The 13,947-nt window shown below is 36.7% G+C and overlaps 1 protein-coding gene across 1 annotated transcript in view; it reads right to left on the bottom strand.

The window, feature by feature from the left end:
• LAMB1 (laminin subunit beta 1) overlaps window positions 1-13,947 on the bottom strand; it is a 59,177-nt gene that overhangs the window by 34,599 nt on the left and 10,631 nt on the right. Inside the window, exons 3-15 of the mRNA XM_063448082.1 lie at window positions 13,393-13,568; window positions 11,763-11,898; window positions 10,603-10,676; window positions 9,818-10,006; window positions 9,648-9,711; window positions 8,622-8,824; window positions 6,884-7,004; window positions 4,152-4,340; window positions 3,588-3,767; window positions 3,371-3,483; window positions 2,015-2,094; window positions 1,177-1,312; window positions 722-880 (exon numbers count right to left, since the gene is read on the bottom strand). Of these exons, the coding sequence (XP_063304152.1) occupies window positions 722-880; window positions 1,177-1,312; window positions 2,015-2,094; window positions 3,371-3,483; window positions 3,588-3,767; window positions 4,152-4,340; window positions 6,884-7,004; window positions 8,622-8,824; window positions 9,648-9,711; window positions 9,818-10,006; window positions 10,603-10,676; window positions 11,763-11,898; window positions 13,393-13,568 (1,820 nt within the window). The remainder of the gene's footprint in view (window positions 1-721; window positions 881-1,176; window positions 1,313-2,014; window positions 2,095-3,370; window positions 3,484-3,587; window positions 3,768-4,151; window positions 4,341-6,883; window positions 7,005-8,621; window positions 8,825-9,647; window positions 9,712-9,817; window positions 10,007-10,602; window positions 10,677-11,762; window positions 11,899-13,392; window positions 13,569-13,947) is intronic.

Raw genomic sequence — 13,947 nt, 5'->3', positions numbered from 1 at the left:
CTGAGGTCAAAGTGGCGTGCTTATGTTAGTTCTGGCATTGATCCCGATTGGGTTAATTTCTCTACACAGAACAGGAACTGTACATAACCTAATAGTGTTTATTTATTAAAACCAGACTTGAACCACGTATTATTAACTTGTGTTAAAATTTACCTTGAGGCCAATGGAATGGATAAACCCAGTGATAGTTTGCCCAAGAGGTTTAACAGCTTCTCAGGCTGCTTAATTCAAACACAACATTTCACCAATGTAATGGAACTAAATTAAATAATTCAAATATTAATGATTTATATTGGGCCACAAATGTAAAAGAGGGTCTACTCTATAGAGTGGTTTTACAAATGCTTAGATCATAGTGGTAATGTGTGCACTGTTAAGAAGATTCCCCTCTAAGGGACTATAATGAAATTATTTGAAATTTTAAAGGATAAATGGCTTTATCTGGAATAATGGTATTGTTTTATTTCTCTAGTCAGTTAAACATATACACATAGCAAGTAAAGTGTTCCAGAATGCCACTTCAATGGAATAGCAATAAATTGCTGCATAAATGAGCTTTATCATAAAACAATGACTTATAGATCAAAGTATATATATTTTTTATTATAAATTAAAATAGTTAACATTCATAATAATCACGAAATATAGGAACTGTAATAAAATAGTTTTGTTATGCATGCCATACTGTACTGAAAGAATGTAGAAACAAGAAATAACTCACTTGAGGTTCGTAGCGAATTAAAAGGTCATACTCCATAGAAGTCGGAATGTTATTGATGTGGAATTCTAAATATGCTCCTTCTGGGACCCTGGCGAATCCAGGTCCAGTCCAGGAAGGTGTGCGATCATGCGGATATGGCCTCTCAACAAGTCTTACATCCTATTGACGCAAGATTATCATGATTAGTATTTATTCATATGGAGTCAACATATTTTGTAACACTACTAGATATATTAAGGAAAGTATGGAATAAAGCTGGATTTGAAAGACGGATACAATTTAATACAGGATGTTTTGTGAGCCCATAAAAGCTTACGATCAAAACAGACATAGGACAGGTGAAATTCAAATCACACACAAAGCAAGGTTAGAAGACTAGATGTGCAGTCAAGGATATAAACAGAATAATGTTATATTATTCCAATTAATATTAGGAATATTACACGGATACTCACAGGACCAAAATGAGCATCTTCTGCCTCATAGGTGTAATGATCTAAATATATAAAATAGAATCCAGATTCCACTTCATTGCACTGACGACCGATCATGTGTGGTCTGCAGTTACACTGGCCGGATTCTGGCGAACAGCTGTAATGTGCGAAAAACAACCAATTTATCTGAAGGTCACAGATAGTCTGAACACAACAAAATCTAAACTTCAGTTATTTCTACAATTTAATTCCATAATAATAACACAATTACATTTAAGCATATACAATTGTCCTTACAGTTAGGGAGCTAAGTACAATTTTAGATACCATTCTATGGCTCCAGTGAAACATGGTATATGCCTATAAGCAAATTCCAAACTCAAATCTATTTTCCTAAATGGGAAATTCCATATTAAAGAGACACTATAGTCATCAGAACAATTAGAGATTATAGTATTTGTTCTGGTGAGTTGAATCAATCCCTTCAGGAAATGCAGTGTTTACATTACAACCTAGGGACACCTCCAGTGGCCACTCTTCAGATGGCCACTAGAGATGCTTCATGCTGAAGAAATAAGTCTAATATACGTTGAGTTATCTTACACATTTGTTAAATTTGGAGAATGTTTCCAATGTGGCAATTTCAGCCTATATCTGATAATTCTGCTTGTCCATTCACAATAACTCACTTTGTAGTGACTAGACGACCAAATAGTTTAATATGTGTTGCACTGCAGTCACATAACTTAACCATGGTTAGATTTACTAAAGTGTGAATTGTCAGGGATTCAAAGAAAAATTATTTTTTTATGTCAAATTAGTGATCAGTAAATGATCAGAAATAAAACATTTGACTTACTTATTGTTCAGTGATCCTCCACGATCACAATCACAAGGACGACATCCATCTAAGTCATTGCTTAGTCCCCAAAATTCAGACTGAAAAAAAGAACATAAATTTTTTTAATTACTTTTAAAAACGATGCTGAATATACATTCCTAATTAAGTTTGTTTTAAGTATTGCAGTGTGCTATAGATTGCTGATCTTTGGTAATGTTGAAAGATTTCTGCACTAATGCAGGAATGCAGATTTCCAAATTTAGTCTTTCTAGTACTAAAAAAAGTGTCACTCACTTCATGCACTGCCGGTCCAATTTAAATCTTTGTTTTATTTGACCTTTTACTTACAAAACTCCAACTATGTCAATCTGTTTGGTGCCATTAATAATCCATGTGTTAAACTGCGCTGTAAATATCTGGCTAGATGAAAATTGCTAGTGTGTAAACATAGAAGTATTTACGTCCCCCTTTACAATGGTAGATGTTAAAACAAAAAGGAAACTATACCACATACGAGGGTGGATTTTGTTAGTGTCAATAAAGTAGTGTGTTATATGTAAAATACTGATTGCAGCATAACGCACAATGCAAGGGGCAACACATCTGTCATATCTTTTTCATACCAGACTTTGTAAAAAATCTCTGGTGAAGTAAACAAGGAGATGACATAAAACATTGCATATCAATATCTATATAGATCACCAAACAAACCATACGACTTGCTTTTCCCAGAGATATCTCACATTTGCAGGGATGTTACTACTTTAAGGGATTATGCGTGGGTATATGCAAATGACTCAAAGGATCATCTGTATATTTATAGTTGTATATAAATATAAATGTGGTTCTTTGGTTAACTTTTTTTCATATACCCACTCAGAATCCCTTTCAGTAGTAACGGCACTGCAAAGGTGAGATATCTCTGGGAAAAGCAAGTAGTATGGTTTGTTTGGTGTATGCAGATCTGTGTTTCACAATAATGAGAAACATGTAAAAAAAAAAATACACTAAAGAATACTGACTAATTTGGGACTTATTTACAATTGTTATTTACAATTACAGATAAGGAAATCTAAACTTTACTGTAACTATTTTGGAGATATAAAATCAAGAATGCTAAAATTATAAAAGCACATCTAATGGCAATGTAAAGGAGTATACATATTTTATGCATATTAATATTTCGGTTTTAGTTGGCCACTAACAAAATATTTATATGTGCGGTTCCAGTAAAAGAGTTATATTACACTATCTCACTGCATTTTATCTCCTATAATGTGATTAGTCAAGTGGCAACAGACGGACAATGCATTTCTTCTTTACTGGTATTTTGAGCACGGACTACAGCAACAATGAGATAAATAGGGTTATTACCATACACTGATCGCACTTCCTTCCTGTAACAAAGCGTTTGCAATAGCAGCTTCCATCCTGTGAGTCACAGGAGTTTCCACCAGGAATAGTTCCTAGAGTATTACATCCACAGGCTACAAACAGGAAAACAGGAAATCATCATAAACATGTAATAATTTAATTTTAACAGTGGACAAATCTGGTAAGTTGGATGGGCTCCATATGGTATGGTACATACGTTGGCATCCCTCTGGATCTTGCTCATTCAAGTCATAGAAGCCTTCCTTGCACTCATCACAGCGCTCTCCTTCAACATTTGACTTGCAGCGACACTGCCCAGCAATAAGGCCTACTGAGAAGTCGGAGTAGCGGTCACAAACGCCACCATTCTGGGAACCAGCTGGGTCACAATTGCAGGCTAAAGAAAGTATTGAACATTTAGTGTTATGGTTTTTCACAATCATGATATTTATTATGTGTAAGACAAGCTTGCTCATCTATCTATCTATATATATTCATACACACACAATATTGTGTTCTTTTGATAGAAGATAATTTCCAAAACATAAGACAATGCAATTTTAAAATCTATTTTGTGTATTATGAAATTCATTTTTTCAGATCATTACCTGTATTCTATCTTACACTTCATTCAAGTAAGAGTGATTGTAAATTTTACCATATAGAGGAGCTTTTACAAAATTGTAAACAAAACACTTCTCTAAGATATCATGAACTGCTAAGCTTGGCAATCTTCTGAAAGTTAAAACAATAAAGCTAAAACAAAAATTGTGTTACTTACGTTGACAAATGTTTGGGTCACGTATGTCTTTATCCGGGTGCTGGTAGAAAAATGGTTTGCATTGTTCACAGTTTCGTCCCATTGTGTTGTGTTGGCAGTCATCACACACTCCACCACTTGTATTTCCAGTTGACATATAAACAGCCATATCAAAATGGCACTGCGTGGAATGTTCATTACAATTGCATTCTACAAAGGAATCGGCAGGAGAAGATAAGCATTAGGAGTTACATGAAGGAGACACACATAAATGGTGTGTATTCTCCTTTAAATAATTCTTAAATAATAATGTTTCTACAGAACATGATGCATAAAGCTTGGTATAGTAGTAGGTGCAGAGTGCATTTACATATGTCAGGAATAATATGTAATATATATATATATACACACACACACACACACACACACACACACACACACTACATACACACATACACACACACATAAATAAAACTATGACATTACAATTGTTCTACTATTGCTGTTGTGTAATATAATCCTCACATGTAAAATGTAAACGTCAACAATGTAATGCTATATAGAATTATAGAATATATTTCTATAAAAAAAAGAGAGACAGGTCATAAGAAGACTCGAATGTCATAGTATTATGTATTTTAAACCACAAAATCATAAAATTCTTATAAATAGTACGCTATTAAAAGACACACACCATAGGGGTGTGGCCTGACCGAGGAGCGAGCTATACCCGTCTGTGTAGAGCTCCGCTCCTAACACAATGCCAAGAGCATACAACAGCTTATAATATTTAATTTTATAACGAAAAATGGAAAAGCAGAACTCAAAAAAACATCCCAAGAAAGGCCCCAAACTGGGAAGCACGGTAATGGATCTATTTGCTGCTGATCTGAAAACCAAGATGGTGCCGGAGCGGGCCCGGCTTCTCCGCCATCCTCACCTCCTGCTGCTTGCTCTATGGAGCCCTCCTAAGGGGATACCATCCAGATATTGAACAAGCTGGCCGAAGTCCGGACTTATCTTGCCGGAGAAATCGTAGAGTCCACGGCAGTCCTACAGTCTGAGATTCACGCTTTGGGCGCGAAACAGCGCGGCTGGAAGAACGTCTGGAAAGTACCACTAAAACTCATAACGATGTGTTATCCCAGGTGAACCGTCTCACAGCCCACATGGCAGAGACGGAATTTGCGGTGGAGGACATGGCCAACCGTTTGAGGTGTAATAATGTACGCCGGCGAGGCATTCCAGAGAAGGATGGGGAGGGACCCCTTCAAGTACTTATTCTAGACATATTCAGGCCTCTGCTACCAGACATACCGGGCAATGGCATATAGAGCCCTATGCGCACGGAGAGCCGATGCAAACTCCCCGAGGGATGTGATCATGATTCCCCAATTTCCAGACAAAGGAAGCCTTGCTTCGGAGGAGCAGGGAAGGGCCTATAAAACATGCCGGCACTAATCTTTCCTAATATCAGGTGCTGGCGCCTAGTAGCTTACAGTGCCGCCGCAAATGGATGCCCATCACCGAAGCTTTACACTGAGCCAGTCTGAGATATGCCTGGGCCTTTCACTTCAAGTTGATAGTGTATCAGGATGACCAGGTGCATGTGCTTTCACCTGGTGGAGATCTGCAGCGTTTATTTCGAAGCCATGGCCTCCCATCCCCACTGCACTTGCCTACTGTCTCGTTGACACCGGAGGACTTACGCCACTTGCCAGACAAATGGCAGGAGGCTGGAGCAAGTGGGCCTTGAAAGCTTCTAAAAGGTAATGCATAGCAACTAACAGGACTGGATATGACTGCCCGGAGGTATATTTCACCTGACATCGGCAGCAGGGGGTTTGGGACAGGACTGTTGGGGCGGACTGTTGGGTACATCTGCTAAATAGATCCACAGAGGGTTGGCCTAGAAATGAACATAAACTCATTCATAAAATAACCTTGGCTGCACGAAGGGCAGTGGCATTCTCCTGGTTGAAACAGGGGATCCCGAATATTGCAGGAGTGATTAACAGAAACAAAGAGATACACCTTATGGATAACTGACGGCTAGCGTGAGGGGAACTACTAAAGCATTCCATAAAGTTTGGGATCCATGGTAGAACAGTCCTCTGGGAGCTTAACATTGCTGGATAAGCGGGGCAACTCACATATACCCTGAGGGTCTCTACGCCCCCCTGTCCACTGGGCCCCTCTACTCCTTCTCACTATCTCTTTTCAATTTTTCTCTTCTTCCTCTCCCCGGTCTCTAAGGAGAATCTTATTATAAAAACCATGACAGCTCCCTTGCAAACTTTATAAGTGGTGGTTGTAGCAATATCAGCTATGAATACACACCGTAACACTATTCGGTTAAATAACTTTGAATATCAGCAACATTGTTTTCTGTGTGGCTTGTATAACACTCTACCATTACTAATGTTTATTAACATATGTCATACAAAAATAAAGAAAAAAAAAAAAACACACCATAGACAAGCAAATTAACACACACTCAGCACGGACTATCACATGACTATTACTAATTATGGTATTGGAAAGTCAAATATATTTACAATGAGCAACAGCACAAGGATAATTAGCCTGTCTGGGGTTAGAGCCTCAAGCAAGTACTATTTTTTTGTGGTGAAGTGTTACTTTGAATTCAAGTATGTCTGTTGTTTAGAGTTTGTCAATACTATAATAATGTCATCCTTACAAAATACTATCCACAGACTTGTCAATGACAAATTTACTATCTGTGAACATACTTTTACAAGCATTGCTGCTTCGTCCTTCGGCTGGTCTCCAAGGCAAATCATGATAAAAGTCCAAGCATTGCTCGCAATTTAATCCTTTAGTGTTATGTCTACAAACACACCGGCCGTGCACCTGGGAACAGAGAATACAAATAAATGGAAATTGGGGAAATATATGCTTCTTGTTTTATTTAAGTTGCAAGTAAAAAAAACTTTGAATTTTTCCCCCAAGAAAATAACATGCTGGAAAGTTTTAGAGACACAATTTCAGTAGTTATATAAATTTATAAAGAAAGACCCTTAGGCAGATTCAGTTACTAATTGGCAATAACTGCAAAAGATTGAGCAATTATAGTAAATTGGTTTTAAATTATTTAATTTTAAAACAATAAGCGATAAATGGTTCTGGCAAATTCATAAGGTGAAGGAAGATGATTTAACCTCCAAATGTCTAATACCAATGTTCAGTAGCACACTAATTCACATCTGGAAACCCCCACTGCAAGATCTATCTTATGTCGATAGCCTCAGGGGCAATGGGAAGTCCACAAAACCTGCCCAGATCTTGTCGAGCTACAGGTTATAAAGAATCATGCATGCTGCAATATTTCATCCACAGGATTGCCAAGAGGTAGAATTTAAACATGGAGGTAGGAAGCAGGTTGAGATAGTATAGTGATAATTCTGATCATTTTGTTGTATATAGATATAATGTGTACCAGTGGCAAAACCAATGTAGAGAGGTGCAAGATTTTATTTTGCCCACTCTAGAACAATGGTGGTCAAAAGGTAGATCCCCATCTGTCATATATCTCCTACAATCTCATGTCAGCTAAGGATCTAGCTTTTGCCCATTCTTGCAGGGTTGTATTTGTGAGTAATGTTTGTGCGTTTGAATGCAAGCATGTGTTTGTATGTAGGGTTGTATTTGTATGTACTATTGCCTATGGAATGCAGTGGTGTACGTTTGTGTAGTGTTTGCGTTTTAATGCAGGGATGTGTTTGTATGTGGTGTGTGAGTTAGATTGCTGGAATGTATGCACATATGCACTTACACAGATATACCTAGACATTAACACACACATAGGTACACATCCTGACACATACACACACCTTGACACCCACTGACAAAAACACACACAGATACAGATCATATTTTTTTATATTTGCAGCCACCCTCCTGTTAACATACATTTTGAGTGCCGGAGGGTGGCTTGCCTGGCGTCCTGCTGCTGGCTGAGGCTGATGAAAAAGTGTGGAGCTGGATCTCATTTTGCTTCCCCGCCACGTCGCTGTCACTGTCTCTGGCAGGAAGTGACAGGCACTCACGTCCCCCAAGCATCGCTGATGTGAAAGGGGCCATTTGCGCTGTTAAAAGCGCAAGGCACCTGACCATGCCCCTGTTCAGCAATATCCATAGTGTTTGAGCCACCCGATGGGCCCCTCAAGCGTGCAGTCCCCAGTGCAGCCACACCTGCGGTAGTTCCACTGCTGATGTATACACATCAACCATACAAGATACTGAACTAAAGACAGCTTCTGCCTCCTCAAAGATGGCCACTAAAATACATGTCCAGTTGCATTTTGGTAGTTCAAAGCAGTTCCTAACCATAGCATCCAAGGAATGGAAGTGCAACAATAAATATTTTTAATGGCTTAACACTTTTTTAGTCATATTTATGTAAAAATTAGACTGATTTTTCATTCAAAAAATTCAAATCATTTTAAAAGATCAAAAACATATGCTTACCATTCCTTCCACGTTGTCAGGATAGCCTTTCACTGGTGCACACTCACTAGCATGTCCATAACAGAAACAGTTACCACGAACAACCATGTCATAAATGGCATAATAGTATTTTTCGGTAATTTCCACTCTTGAATCGAGCAAATTGTCTCCCAGAGTGTGTAGCTTTAAGAACTTGATTCTTAAATTTGTAATCCTCAATAGACCTTTAAAAAGAATGTTGAATTAATACTTAATAATGTAAATTGCTTAAGGGATACTAAACACACTAACACATCTTATGGTTATTTTATTTTTTTGCCCTCATAGGTCTCCTGTATCATTGTACTGGTTTTGGTAATGGAAACCTGAAGAATACTATATATATTTTGTTGTAAAACATTTACAAAGAAAAGAATGCTTTATAGTACAGCATTAAGGTGTACCTGAATTATGAAAACACAATTTGTGATGTTTAATATTTTATTAAAGGGACATTCTTCACACATAACTATTACAGTGCATTGCAGTGGTTATGGTGTCAGGAGTCCCTTAGTACAATCCAATAGTAAACTGGTAAACATTATTTGACACTTACCTGTTTCTCCTGGTCGCCTGTGCTGCTTCCATTTTGAGCTGTATGTTAAATTGGAATTTAATGCCTCAGTATTATTATGCCAACTCAAACCAAGTGGGACCTTAGTTATTGGTCGTCAGCTGATGCTCCAAACAATGAATAATGTCCCAGTTTGGTATGAGTTGATATGATATTGTGGAATTATGAACTTTCCCAAAACCAGCTTCAACAAACAATTTCAGACTGGAAGCAAACATTTGACAAAGACAGGTAGGTGTCAAACATATATATAATTTTAATGGTTTGAAAGTCTACTAGTGGATTGTGTCATTGAACTTGTTGTGCCATAACCACTACAGTGTGCTGTTGTGGTTGTGGTGCTTGGAGTATCACTTTAATGTAACAAATTCCACAATCAGTGCTGTAAACTATTTTAAACCTTGTAATACATCTTAGTATTTAAAAATACTCACTTTTAATCTTCACACTATAGGGGTCTTCAATTCGGAAAGCTGGATCCAAGACACGATAAATTACCTAAACCACAAGACAGCACAGGAAAATCACAATGTGCAATAAAAGTAATCAGAAATATCTTAGAAAAGTACCTTAACTATTAATCAAAAGGAAAATAATAATATACCTCTCCTTCTGTTGATGGTTCAATGTCGGAATATCTGGAGTCACAGATGATGTCATCTACACTCTTCATTGGCCCAGTGGATATACCAGGGAATGAGGACTCACAGTCATACGCAAAGTATCTATATACCTTCCATGTTTTTCCAAAATCTGAAGATCTTTCTATTGACATTGCAGATGGCCGGAATGTCTAAAACAATAACATTAGACATTTTTTTTTTTTTTTTTAATTTCAATGTAAACATCTGCTTGCAAAATATTCAACTGTTTATGCAAAGAAAAGTCATTATCTGCCAAAAGCACTAGTATTCATCAGAGTCTGCCAGAAAAGCAATATTATTGTTACAGTTTGAAATCCATCTGACTACTATAATGTGATCTGTATGTTAAACACCAAATGTTGTTATTTCTACACATCTGTTTGGAAGTAAAACTAAGACATTGTTTAAGCATAAGTTTTATTGCTTTATATATTTTTTTTCATTGCCACAAAAATGTGTAACTAAACAGATGCCTGAGCAGATTGGCAGAAAAAGCTCAATGCCTTTTTTGACATACAATGTTTTATATATTATCACAGATCTCAATGCATCATTTAGATCGTTCCACAAAGCGAACTATATAACATATATTATAACATACTGAGTCTGAAATACTCCCATTACCCTGTTTTCATGTCAACATGCTAAATGCATACCATCTAGTGCCATTACAATGCCCCCTTGTATAGAGGAGTTTCACCCTGGTAGTAATTGTATCTTTAACAAGATGTCACGGATTCCTTACCTTAAAGGTCATGATGAGATGAGTGAAATGGAATTCGGCTTCAAGATCCAGCTGGACTGTGACATTTTCCTTTCCTTTTGAAAGATAATAAGTAAAATCATGAATATCTGATTCCTGTTATAGGTATCTTAAACACAGGGCATTTCTATAGACTGTAAGCTCGTTTGAGCAGGGTCCTCTCCAACCTATCGTTCCTGTAAGTTTTTTGTAATTGTCCTATTTATAGTTAAATACCCCTCCTAAACATTGTAAAGCGCTACGGAATCTGTTGGTGCTATATAAATGGCAATAATAATAATAATAATAATTATTTCAATCCAGACAGTAACATCAATGGAAAATGGCTTTAAAACTAAAGGAAAGAAAAATAAAACTGTACGTTTAGCAGTTGGAAAGCAAATAAAAATTGCATTACTAGCTAGTAGTTATCTTGGAATGTTACTTAAATTAAACATTTTTAAGCTTTATTCTCTTTTTGTGAATTTATAACTAACTATTTTATTCCTTCTTCTCCCCTCTCTTTTTGTTTTTCCATTTACTACATTGTATTTGTTTACGTTACTCTTTGATTGAGACAATATTGTTGATATTAAATTAAGAGGACAAGTATCCCTTTTAAGTTTATGTTTAGTTAAGTAATATATATATATAAAACGTTAGTAATCCATAATGTACAATGCAGGGTACAATACAATGCAATGGTTGTTATTCTTTCTTCACAGGGACAGAAACTACGTACATGGCATTAGTTGGACAACCTATTCTACACGTCTTAAAAGGAACCTGGCTCGTTTTGAGGGTTTGTGCATTTTCTAATTGTGTTTTTTTTGTCCACAGTAGATATACCATGCTGTTTGGTTTGTTGTAAAGCCATATCATAAGAATAATAATTAAAATGAATTCCACAAAAAAAAAAAACTGACCCATTCTTCAGTATTAATGTAATGTATACATAGGAGAAGGTCTGCAGAAAACCTTCTTCACCTAGACTCTTTTCATTGTCAGAGGACTCTCCACTAGACAGAGCAAGTTTGAGCTGCTACTGCACACCAGTTATTTAGGGAAACTGCATGGAAGTCGATTTGCCCATTTCAACCAGTGGGACCCTAATTGAAGTCCAAACTTAGAGGTTAAGAAACAACTGCATTAAAGCTACTTACCATTTTCTGACTGCCACCATAAATCATGACGGTTTGGTGAAAAAGAAGTAACTAAATTTTCAATGCGATGACTTTCTGTATTAGTATATTCATTATAACTCTCCCGGGAATCACATATAAAACACTTTTTCTCCTCCTAAAAAAAAATGATAAGAATGTTTTATACAACGTAACAGGAGATTCCTGACAAACACAAGCAGCTATTAACAATGTTTCCATAAACATAGATATTACTTTCGGCAATGTAAATTTTTGAGGACTCCCAAACAGGGAGAGTTGTCTTAACACCACACTCAAAATAAAGTAGTGTTGGATTAAACATTGAAACTTATTTATGATGTTGAGTTATTCTTAAGGTCGGCTTATTTTTAGCAAGATGCAGTAAGGACACATTCTGGCTTTTGTTATGAATTAGATAGGGCTGGGGCAGAGCGGGCATGCAAGAGCAAAATTCAGCTATGCCCATTTATACCAATTTACCTTTAAAGACACCCCAAAATAATGCAAACTCTAGGAAACTGTGCTTCAGAATCTTCCCTGGAATTCTGCCTAATGACAGTGATGTGATTTTTTTGTGTAGACTGGACTCTAATTTCTGTTTCCTCATAGACTGGTCTGGCGTAGATTTAATGTAACACTCTTTCTGGATGGGCCTTCTATTCTGAACAATCACCAAAAAATATCCTACCAGAACAAGTAAACAGAAAACCAAAATTGATATAGACAAGTGAAATGTATCTAGCTGCACAGTGATCCATGATAAAAATAACGGCTTTACATTATTATACTGATTAATTGATTAAATATTTCAAATTGGTTCTCTTATCTCTGATCTTGAGACAATGTTTTCGCTGTATAACTTCATAGGACTCTCCAACAAATTAGCCATAGTGCAGAAGAAAAAGGAAATTACAGTATTCAGGAAATTGTCTAGACATCTCTCTGGAAATCAGAGAAACAACATGCTCTGGAATTCAAAGAGAAACAGTTGTCTCTGAAGGAATCTTTTGGTTCTAAGTGACACTAAGTGTTGACTAGATCTCATCTCCCCAACTTATGTCTTACAACATGTTTGTACTGGATGCATTTGATTGCAGTGTTTAATTCTGACCGCTTAAGTCTCATAACAACAATTTTGTTCAGTTTCAAAATAATACTGTAAAGCTATTTACCTTACTGTAAAGATGTTTTAAAATAATTTAATATTTAGTACAATATATGTCATGTCACTGCAAAACTCATAACCCAATGTCTTTTACAACATCAGTTAGAGTACGTGGTGCTGTCCAATAGTGTTTAGCAAATAAGGAGTTAATTAGACAATGAAAGGCCTTCCAATCTAAAAGCAATGTAAACTGGAACAGGAAACACTAAACAGATGCAACTGCTCAAACAATGCATATGTGTGTGAATATTCACATTACAGCCCTGCCTCCAGCCAGATGTTTTCTGTTTAATGGGAAATGTTGAGGGGGAGAGCTTCAGCCATGCCTGGGAAAGGTTGTCAATCCCCCATGGGATTTGTTGTGTGCATTCTTCCTTGCTCAAATTTCATGAGAAAACTACCAAGTTTTGTAAGCGTGATGAGCACAAAAGAAATGCCATAATTCTGGAAACCATGTATTATTACCTGAAGATGGCTAACGATGCAGAACGACTCTGGCTTTTGAATACCACATGTAGATGAAGCGGTGAGCTGATCTGCGCGTCCAATCAGGAGGTCTCCAGTGGCTGGATAGCAGCTGCCTTCCGCACAGCCATGGCTAAAATCTGGCTCCTGGGAATAGGCCGCTCCGCACAGTATTACTACAATAAATAAAAAACAAGCAGTGACTTAATGAGCACATTTACAAAATGGAGGTTTGCTATTTTTTAATACGTGCAGAATTTTGCTGCCGAAAATTGGTATGCATTTCTAGCATAATATTAAGTACATATATAAAACTATTAGAAATTATTATTTCATCAATATATTAACTTTTTATACAAGAAAAATGAAATGATGTCATTCTATGGGGTCCTGGAAAAGTAAAGTTAACTTGTCTGATTTTTTTTTTTTTTTTCCAAAGTACTTCTGGCAGCATTCTCACAAGTGGGAACAAGTTTAAATGTCAACAAAATGGAAATATCAAGTCTCTAGTAAAAACGCCATTTCCTGCTATGGTATTTCATCACTTCATGTAAA

Source organism: Pelobates fuscus, chromosome 3 (genome assembly GCF_036172605.1).
Source record: "Pelobates fuscus isolate aPelFus1 chromosome 3, aPelFus1.pri, whole genome shotgun sequence".
Classification (NCBI taxonomy): Eukaryota; Metazoa; Chordata; class Amphibia; order Anura; family Pelobatidae; genus Pelobates; species Pelobates fuscus.
The sequence above is the reverse complement of the archived record's forward strand: the minus strand, read 5'-3'. Positions and strand labels throughout refer to the sequence as shown.